This window comes from Telmatherina bonti, assembly GCF_933228915.1.
Source record: "Telmatherina bonti genome assembly, chromosome: 3".
In the NCBI taxonomy this organism is placed as follows: Eukaryota; Metazoa; Chordata; class Actinopteri; order Atheriniformes; family Telmatherinidae; genus Telmatherina; species Telmatherina bonti.
The window spans coordinates 4,260,413-4,270,619 of record NC_136621.1 but is presented as its reverse complement, the minus strand read 5'-3'; the positions used below and the strand labels follow the sequence as shown (position 1 = coordinate 4,270,619).

Genomic DNA, 10,207 nt, shown 5'->3' with positions numbered 1-10,207 from the left:
TTAATGTCAGACAGTAAAAGTGTCAGAAAGAGTTATGACTAAAGTTTTGGCGAAAACAAAAGTTCTCTTCACAGTAAAGACGCCATAAATCACTGAGACTGAGGGGAACTTTTCATTCCTTATCTGCTGAAACAACGTCTCACTGAAACCAAGCAACAATATCATGTATGACAGACAGAAAACAAAGTTACGCCGGAACTCAGTTGCAGCTTTCAGGTTTATTATCTAAACACATACATGAAAAAAAACAATATTTCCCCCCCAAATGGCCACATCTGTGATGAATCGCCTGACTGATGAACGGGGTCTTCGTGTATTTACTTATTTTTCATGTTTTTGTGACGACTCTATTTGCGCTGCTGTATGTTTGTTTAAACACAATACGAAGATGTATTGACGTGAGAATTTGTCTCTTATTTGTAAATAAGACAAATCAGATACGTTTTGTGATTTCTGTAAAATTGTATTTTATTCCAGTTTCTTTTAAAAAGTTGTCCCCAAAATATTTCTCTTTCCGGCGCAGTAAGTTTATAACAGCGCTGAAGACGCTGATAGACCGATAGACTGTTATCCTGAGGGTGTCCTGACCTGACATGGGGCTTCCAGAGGGGGGGGGGTACGTGGGCCTAACTGTTATAGGCTGTGTGGCCAGAGTGGCTAACAGATGGCAGCAGGCGAACTCAATGATGATCTTTTCCCAACTGAACATAACTGAAGTTATAATGAAATCTAACATGCACGCTGCTGCTTGGTGTCGGCATGCGCGGACAGACAAAATGCCGTCTTTAAATCCGCTCTCACACTAATCCCAAACTGGCTGCCACCAGCACCTCCTTCAGGTAAACACACTGAATAAAGCCATAAAGTCATTCTTCCCCATAACCTCAGAGAACCGTCTGAAGTGTCTTCATCTGCTGCCATTTCCTAAAAGAAAGGGTTTTTAAAGATATATGTTAATTTATTTATTCAAACATTTCCTGTGACACAGTCCAACTCACTCAGGTTCAGTTTGCAATCAGAAGATGATGACGTGTTCGCAGAAAAGGAATAAACTGCATCTGCTGAGGTTTACAAAACAATACAAACTGCAGGAAAGAATAAACCTCAATAAACAGTATAAATACTCTGAACGGAACTTCCTCTGCAGGAGAGAGACATCATATTCATAGTTTATTGTCTGGCTACAAGAAAATATTGATGTTTCTTAAAAAGGGGCTCAGGACCCATCGTCTGACTGACTGCTGTTTAATCTGAATTTATGCTTTATTTTTATGTTATTTTACTTTATTTTATTAGTTTTTAGCATATTATTTTATAAAGTTTGTCACGTGTATATATACACTTTTTTATGCTTATATTTGATCTTACTGCTCTTATATGGTTATGTAATTTTCGGTTTAACTTGGCGTTTTCTTACCTCCAGGGTTTGACTCATGGAGATCCTTCATGCCAGCAGCGGAGCCTGCTCAGACTGGGAGCTGCCGCTGGTGACTGGTCTTGTTGGGACAGCTGTGGTCCTGCACCGCAGCCTTACGGCTCTGGCCTGCCCAGACCAGTGTTTTCAACCTTTTTCAAGCCAAGGTATACTTTTTTAACTCACAAAATCACAGGGTGCACCAAAACCAACAATGTTTTTTTAAAGCCTATATAAATGATATAAAGTCCATCTTGTCAAAGTGTCTTGAATAGAAATCAGATAAACAAAAGAAAAAGGAATCTTATGATCTTTCACAGGCCTGAGTCTGTTTGGATGCACACAGAGCAGCTTTTTAGACAAATTCAGTAAAATTTTACCATTTTTCATGACACACCTGATGATCTCTCCCGGCATACTAGTGTGCCACGGCTGGTTGAAAAACTCTGGCCTGGACTACACTTAGTTGTCGGGAGACTTTTCTTTTCTCTGTTGTTTAAGTCGTTGTGCAGAGACATGTTTTCAGTATCATTTGTTTTTATCATGTAAATCACTTTGTGCTGCCTTTGGCAAGAAAAGGGCTTTATAAATGAACTTGACTGATTGAAGTTTTTACAGTAACATGCCCAACACTGTGCAGCACATGCGCTCCGCTTTGCAGGTAAGTAACTTATGATCTGTCCTGTGACGAGCGCCGCCGTCCTTCAGCTGTCCGCCACGCCACGTTGCATATTGTCATTTTGTTCCTCTGCAGATGGAGGAAAATGGACCAATGATACTTCATCATTATGGTTGTAGGTGGACGGTGATACCCCGACCTGTCGGACAGTTCCCTCTGGAAGACGCTGGTGGCCAGAAGACCCAGTGGTTCCACCAGATGACTCTTCAGAATAAATAAACATGAAACCAGCTTTTGACCCATCTTCCTTTCCTTTACTTTGGATTTCTGGTGTTTTGTTTGTACTGAATATTTAAAATGTCTTCATGATATTTCAGATGAATAAAACGATGTATTTGATTTGATCATTGAAACTCCATCTGTTTCTTTTTCTTTGCTGATTATCGGCTGATTTACTCGTCTGCTGGAAACAATCTTCTGATGAAGAGATCCAGTTCACTCCGGCTGCAGCTTTCATGCCTTCAGAGACGCTGCTGAATCTGTAAACCCTAAACCGTGATAACCACACCACATCTCCTTCTCATCATACAAGTATTTCACATTGGTGCTTCCAGGAAGATCTGGAGCTGACATTCTCACATTTCTAGACCGTTTTCATCAAATAAAGTGGCGTAGAGACCAACTGTACCAGGGTAAGTTACGTTGTGATGCCTGCGCTTTGTTATTGGCTGTACAGAGAATCAGACACTCATAAACCATTCCAGATGGAATAAACAGTTCATAAAGTGACAGAAGTAACTCTTATATCTCATCTGAGCTGAATTTCATCCAGTCACATAGCATGAAATACTATAGAATGAAAAACTACATCAGATTTGTCTAAAAGTACGTGAGAACAGCAGGTAGCATCAATGGAGGCAAAGGAAACACTTTGGTCTGGAAACAGATTCAGTCTTTGAGGACCAACTGGCTTTTTATCCAGTCAGACCGGAATAAACGAACCTGTACTTATAGTTACATCAACACCGTAACAACAAGCTAAATGTTACTCGCTGCAGCCTTTCTGTTGCTTATGATATTAATTTATGGGTAAAATAATAAAGCATGAGTCGACAGTTTGGTTGATGTGTTTTGGAAATCTGTGCAGAAAGAGTTAATTTATAATCACTATTATTTCTGGTACTTTGATAACATCAAATGTACCAGAATACTACACTATACAAAGAAAATAGTCAAACTAACTTATATTACTTGTTTCAATAGATAAGAAATTTTTTAATTAAAGTGTCTCTATGATGCACATTTCAGGCTAATTTATTTTAATATGCGGGTCCAGAAGGACAAAACATAGTCAATCATTCTTCACAAACCCCTTCAATCATGTTGTATTGATCCTCTCAGATCAGCCAGAAACACACCAACAGAGGAAGCTCCGCCCTCTGTCCTGCAGGCTGCGTCTGATTGGTCAGCTGCTAGGAGTCGTTATACTGAGCAATGAAAGCGGGCGTGGCTTTTCCCTCCCCCGGGATGTCGCTAAAATTTTGAAGCAGAAAAAAACTCTCTAAAACCACGCGTTTTCGTTGCCATGGAAACCAAACGTAGAGAGTGCTGGAAAACTCAAACGTTTAGGTGATAAAAACAGCGCCGCTCACATGTCTGATGAGGATTCATCACCATAACACTGCAGAAAGCTCAGATAACTAGAAATAGAGTCATAGAGCCGCTTTAAGTTTATCCAAGTTAGGTTACTAAGTTAGTTTAACTTGGTAGTTTTCAGTCCGAGTTAACTACTAAAGTAATTTAACCGTCTCAAAGTGTTCCTCTGGATCGGTGTCGCCTCCAGTGGTACTGAAGCAGTTAGATAAAGAATTTGAAGCAGCCGGACTCTCTTGGAAAGTCAACTTAAAAGATTTTAGTCTATGTTAAATTAAATATTTATTTTATAAAACTGCAACTTAAGATTTCACAGATATTCTTGTAATTCAGGAACAAACGTTGATCGCCAACATTTTTACTTCGCTGTCAGAACATCCCAAACGGTGGTTGTGAGTTTATCTTCAGGCTTACGGTGAAAACATTCAAACAGAACAGATTATTCCAACAAGTCTGAATGTAAACACCTTTATGTTGCAACAAAGTTGTCTAAATAATAAATGTAAATGTCTTGCACCTATTTTATATTTAATAAATGAACTTAGATAATCAATCACTTGTTACAAATGGAAGCAACTAACAAACTGGTTCCAGTTCTCTGGATTTGGAGCTGATTAAACCTTCATAAGTAAGATTTTATAGAGAAGAATTAAGAACTGAAGAAGAAATCTGCAGTACAGAAACTCCTTTAGGAGTGTGTGCAAGATGCAGAAGCCAAACAGCTGCACAGATGTTCCGCAGTGTGAGAAACCTCTGACTTCATAGCTGCTTTTACTGCCTGAGGACAGATGACTCATGACAATGTCAGTCTTTTCTGACAACAGACAAACTTTTGTGTCACGTACAACTGCTTTGTTAAAGTGAATTTCATTTTAATCTGTTTATGCAGGGATGAATCTGTTAAAAAAAATCTGAATTTTGCATTTTCTGCACGAGAAAAGCTGATCTGGCATCTCAAGCTGCAGCTTCGCAACATGAGAGCAGTTTGCAAGCTCAAATGAAAACACATGCGTGCTACAAAGCATCGTGTCTGCATTTTGCTGAGTCCTGTATGAATAGTCTGCCACCTCCATCTGATAGCTGGATGCACAAAAACACCACCAAACTCTTCACTACGAACAAAAGGCAGCGACTCCATGCATGCTTTGTTACTCCAAACGTATTAGAAATACAGTTCCTGCTAGAAGTGGATGGAAAGGACTAAATCCATCACTTTTTAAATCAAAGCTTCCTTTCAACCAGTTTGATGGGAGACGGTTGAGAGAAATCCTCGGAGGCACTGTGAGATGGAGAGAAGCAGCAGGCAGGAGCTTGTTCTAAGTACGATGCCAAGCGAATAACCTGCAGTCACTTCAGCGGTGAGCTTCCACAGCAGCTTGGAGAATAAGGCCAGCCTTTGTCACAAACATCTAAACCCCCCCGCGTACCCATAACCCTGCAGGCACTTACACAACGAATGAGATCAGAGTTGAAACATGAACACAGCAACACAACAGCATGCAAATGTGACTGACATGGAAGAAACCCAGAAGTGTGAGAAAGTTCTCGTTGGATGAGATCCAGGTTGAAGTCAGTCGAAACTGATGCATTCTACTGTTTTTAGGGCTTATTTGCTTGGAAGCAAATCATGTTTAGCTCACAGCACATAATCAGCATGACACAGTTACATCATCAGGTATGAAATGTACAACGAACCTGTCGAGTTTCAGAGAACAACCAACATGAAGCAAAAAGTTCAAGCGCTGCTGTTTCACAAGTCACTAAACTACTAAACAATGCTAGAGAATTTCTCCTCGGGGAAGAATAAAATATTTTTATTGTATCTGAAGAAGCAAATGATAAAATTAGATGTTGGGAATTGAATGAAGTTTTATTTCCGGTATTAGGTTTGCACTGAAGTGCGACTTCTCTGAGGTTTGATTCCTTCCAGTGCTGCATTAAAAGGCTAAACTTATTTATTTAATGTTCCATGGGCCGATTCTGGAGGCTGTGTGTGATTGGTGAGACTTCATCCTCCCTTTCTGGTCATGTTCATCCCATCAGGCCTGCAGGGCTCCACCCACACTGGAGGCAGTAACAGAAGCAGCCGTTTGCAGGATAAAAAGGGGCCAGCAGTAGAGCCACACATCTCAGCCTCCTCCGACTCTCCAAGGCAGGCAGATCTCCAGAGCAGCCTCAACAATGAGCGCCATGTCGAGGACCAGCAGCATCTCAAGTACATATTCCGGACGTTTGTCTAGAGGCCTAGGTGGAGGCTCAGGGCAGAGGTTATATGCTTCAAGCGTTCATGGTGGAGCCGGAGGTAGCGGAGGCAGAATCTCTGTTTCCTCTGGTGGTTTTGGAGCTGCAGGTGGCGCCAGTGGTGGCTACGGCTTTGGTATGGGGGTCGGTGCAGGCTTCGGTGCAGGCTTTGGTGCTGGAGGTGGAACGGACCTCCACGCTGGGGCCAGTGAGAAAGCCACAATGCAGAACCTGAACGACCGGCTGGCCTCCTACCTGGACAAGGTGCGCACTCTGGAGAAGGCCAACGCCGAACTTGAGCTTAAGATCAAACAGTTCTTGGAAAGTAAAGCCGCCCCGTCTGCTCGTGATTACTCTGCTTATGAGGTCACCATTAACAACCTGCAGGATAAGGTACGTTTACAGCCACATGACTCGTCATTTCTCAGTCATATCAGTGTTTCAGTTTGTGACCTTAAAATGCACGCTCCATCATCACACAGATCAGGGACGCCATCATTGTTAATGGAGGAATTTTTCTGGCTCAGGAAAATGCAAAACTGGCAGCAGACGACTTTAGAACCAAGTGAGTATCAGGAAAAGACTAAGTTTGTGTTCAAGGCTGAAATAAGCTGCCTGGTTTACTGCTGCCCTGCAGATATGAGACTGAGCTTGGTATGCGCACGTCAGTGGAGGCAGACATCACTGACCTGAAGAGAATGCTGGATCAGCTGACACTCGCCAGATCAGACCTGGAGATGCAGATCGAAGGCCTCAGGGAGGAACTCATCTTTCTTAAGAAGAACCACGAGGAGGTGAGCAGCAAACGTGACTGATTTGGTTGAAGGTTGCATATATTCAGCTCAACAAGTCATGAAAGAAAACATATTTTCCTGCAGGAAATGTTGGCTATCAGGAGCCAGGTGACTGGTCAGATCAACGTGGAGGTGGATGCAAAGCCACAGGAAGACCTGACCAGCATCATGGCTGAGATCCGCGAGCAGTATGAGACGGTGGCTGCTAAGAGCCAGAGAGATCTTCAGTCCTGGTTTGATTCAAAAGTGAGATGAAGGAAAACTTTGGTTGTCACAAGTGAGTCCTTTTGGACTCATGACTCTGGGTTTCTCCTGTGTCTCCTGCAGACAGAGGTGCTGAACAAAGAGGTGGCAGCAAGCACAGAAAGCCTGCAAACGTCCAAGTCAGAAATCTCTGAGACCCGCCGCACATTGCAAGGCCTGGAGATCAAGCTCCAGTCACAACACAGCATGGTAAATGCTCCTAGTCTGGTTTCCTTTGCATTACTTACCATCTTCACCTTCAACTTATTTCTTCTTTCCTCTCGTCTTCAGAAAAAAGCACTGGAAGCCACTTTGGCTGAAACAGAGTCGCGGTATGCCATGAAGCTCCAAGGCTTCCAGATGCAGGTGGCGAACCTGGAGGAACAGCTAATGCAGCTGCGTGCGGACATAGAGCGCCAGAACCAAGAGTACAACATGCTGCTCAACATCAAGACACGGCTGGAGCTGGAGATCACAGAGTACAGGAGGCTGCTGGATGGAGAGGGAGGGTAAGGAGAGGGACATCTCTGCTCTCGGAACAGCCAGTTTGTTCAAACTTAATGCTTGCTCTGAATTTCTTTCTCTCTCCACAGTCTGGACAGATCAAATGTCAGCACAATTAAAAAGGTTATAGTTGTCACAGAGGAGATGTCAAATGGCAAGGTGGTCTCCTCGACGACCGCCACCTCATAACCCGTCTCACGCAGGAAACAATGCTCGGAGGCTGCAAATCCACCTGCAACATCACGACTTCCCTCAAAGATTCATCTGAATGCAATAAAACGTCTCACTTTGCTGACCCTAACTGTCTTCTATTTTTACTGGGATAACTCCAAAGAGTACCATGAAAATAAAAGTTATTTTTCATGTGCTAATAACATTATTAGTCTTATGCTGATGAGAGTTCATTGAAATACGTGTAATTTTTTTAAATATAAGGGTGTAAATGTCCCTCTAAATCCACTGATTATAATTTGAGGTGAAAATATATGCAGGAAAAAGCAGAAAAGATAAATAAAAATAATAGCTGTAACATGAAGTTGCTCATGGGCGATATCAGGCCAACATATTATAGACTAAATCAGAGCCGCATTCTCCCCAAAAGTACAAAAAAGCTAAAAAAAAAATGGCAAGCCCAGGCAGTGACAAGCAAGGCTTTAAAGCATGTTAAGCCAGCTGACAACCTGAGTTGCACACCCTCTGCAACATGAGTTTGTTAAGCAAATCATCAGATGCAAGTTCATACGCACCGAGCTGCAGGCTGCTGCATGTAAAATGTCGCGCAGTTGGATAAACAGGTCAGTTTCATGTTTGCTTCAGCTGGTTCACAACCTGAGAGACCACCAGGCTTCTAAGTAATAAAAAGTGTGGATAAATGGCCACAGGGATAAGGACATGTTTTATTGTCACTGCAGCAGACACCAAAGACATGCAGATTTTAAACCAGCAAAAACAAAATGTAAAATAAGCATTAAACCTAAAATAGACTTAAAATACTGTTTAGACTATTCACAAGAAAATTGCCACTTAAATAAATTCTGTAACAAAACACTTAATGGAAGTCCGTCACCACAACTCTCAACAATATCTCAACATCTAGCAGTCAACAAAAGTTGTTCAACAATACATGGAGGATTTTGATCTTTGTAGTGTTTGGTACCCCACTGCTAGAGAGTACACCTATTTTTCACCAGTGAACCATTCATATTCCAGAACTATTTCCTTGTTAACAGCTCTATGATGACTGATTCACCGGAAACTAAAATCCATCCCATCACTATCAGTGACCATGCACTGGTTTCATTCACAAAAAAAGGAAAAGCAGTAATGAGAGGGGAAAAAAATAATTTTCATCAAATGAGAAAAAGAACAGATCAAAATGATCTGAGCTTAGAATTAAATCTTTAGAAGATGCCTACATAGCTTCTCTTAAAAGCCAAAAACAAAGAGAAAATTATGATTTCTGTAAAGGATTCAGCAGGAAATATTTTCCATGATCAGAACCAGCAGAATAAATAACACATTTAGAGTCTTCTATAAAATGTTATATTCATCAAAAATTGATCGATCAGACAATAGCACTGAAGAATTCCTCAGTAACCTAAACCTTCCAAAGTTACAGCATGAACAGGTTAGTATTAGACTAAGTACAGGAATGAAAGGTATTAACTGTGGAGCATAAGATCAGTCTCTACGCTGACGATGTATCACTTTCCCTTCCAAACTCACAATCATCTCTTTCTCAGACAATCACACTCATCAATTGATTCTCATCAACGTTTCAATACTCCACTAGTCTATAACTACTGTTTTACCAATAAACTGCACTTTCCTGTCCCTCTGCCCCTCCTTGTCTTCTCCATCACCTGGCTTGTGGTGGGTGGGTGGGTGCGTTTGGGGTTGGCGGCAGCTGTTTGGCTGTGGTTGTTCCATCGCCTGGTTGTGGCTGAGGGAGACATGGGGTTGTGGAATGTTTGGGGGCCTGTTGGGTGGGCTGCTGGTCTGGCTCCCCTTGGGCCACTCTTGGAGGAGGGGGCTCTGGTGGTGGCGTTACACTGCCTCTGCCTGGGTGGGCTTGTAGCCGTCCTTGCACTGGTTGGCCATGTCTCCACGCTCTATGTTGTCTGATGGTTTCCTGGGACTTTGAGCTCTCTTGGTCCACCCCTGATCCTTGGAGGGGGCGTGGTAGCATTTGCATGATCAGTTTGCATGATTACACAACCCATCCTTAATATGTAGTTCCCACACACCTATGCACATGGGCGCACAGTCACACAAACATGCCCCGCAAACATCCACACATGCAGATGTGAAGGACTGTATTGTTTGTTCATGTTAATTGGACATTGAATGACTTTATCAGGCCCACATTTGAAGTTCAGCTGTACATTAGAAGTGTGATTTGCAAGATGGGGGGGGGGGGCACGAGGCACTTTAGAGGCACGAGCTCTAAAGTGGGTTAAGTAAATGTTAAATATGTTAAATATGGTCTTCTAGTTTAGTGTGATTGAATATTTGAAGGTAATGAAGTAAGTTCTGTGGCAGCTGTTAGCCACATAGTTTAAATAATTAGCTTAAATCTAATTGTGTCCTATGCTCACTGGTTCACTGTACATCAGCTTGTAGTAATGATAAGAACTATTTAATTTGCTGTACTGTAATTTCATGTACTGTCAGGAGTGCTGTTGAACGTGGAGTAACAAATAGGTTAAAGAATCCTCACAATTCTATCAACAAACTCAT

At 42.1% G+C, this 10,207-nt stretch overlaps 1 protein-coding gene across 1 annotated transcript; it reads left to right on the top strand.

The window, feature by feature from the left end:
- Nucleotides 1–5,837: 5,837 nt before the first annotated feature.
- Nucleotides 5,838–7,759, top strand: LOC306774725 (keratin, type I cytoskeletal 13-like). Its single transcript, XM_079264879.1, has 7 exons — nt 5,838–6,320; nt 6,410–6,492; nt 6,565–6,721; nt 6,806–6,967; nt 7,049–7,174; nt 7,256–7,473; nt 7,558–7,759. Exons 1-7 carry the CDS (start codon nt 5,868–5,870, stop codon nt 7,655–7,657), a joined length of 1,299 nt encoding a protein of 432 aa, XP_079121005.1. The 5' UTR covers nt 5,838–5,867; the 3' UTR covers nt 7,658–7,759.
- Nucleotides 7,760–10,207: the final 2,448 nt, after the last annotated feature.

Bases quoted from the DNA above. Each gene is read 5' to 3' on its own strand.
- LOC306774725 (XM_079264879.1), top strand. From the start codon at position 5,868: ATGAGCGCCATGTCGAGGACCAGCAGCATCTCAAGTACATATTCCGGA. The intron at 6,321-6,409 runs GTACGTTTACAG...ATCATCACACAG, and splicing joins TTAACAACCTGCAGGATAAG to ATCAGGGACGCCATCATTGT. The intron at 7,175-7,255 runs GTAAATGCTCCT...TCTCGTCTTCAG, and splicing joins TCCAGTCACAACACAGCATG to AAAAAAGCACTGGAAGCCAC.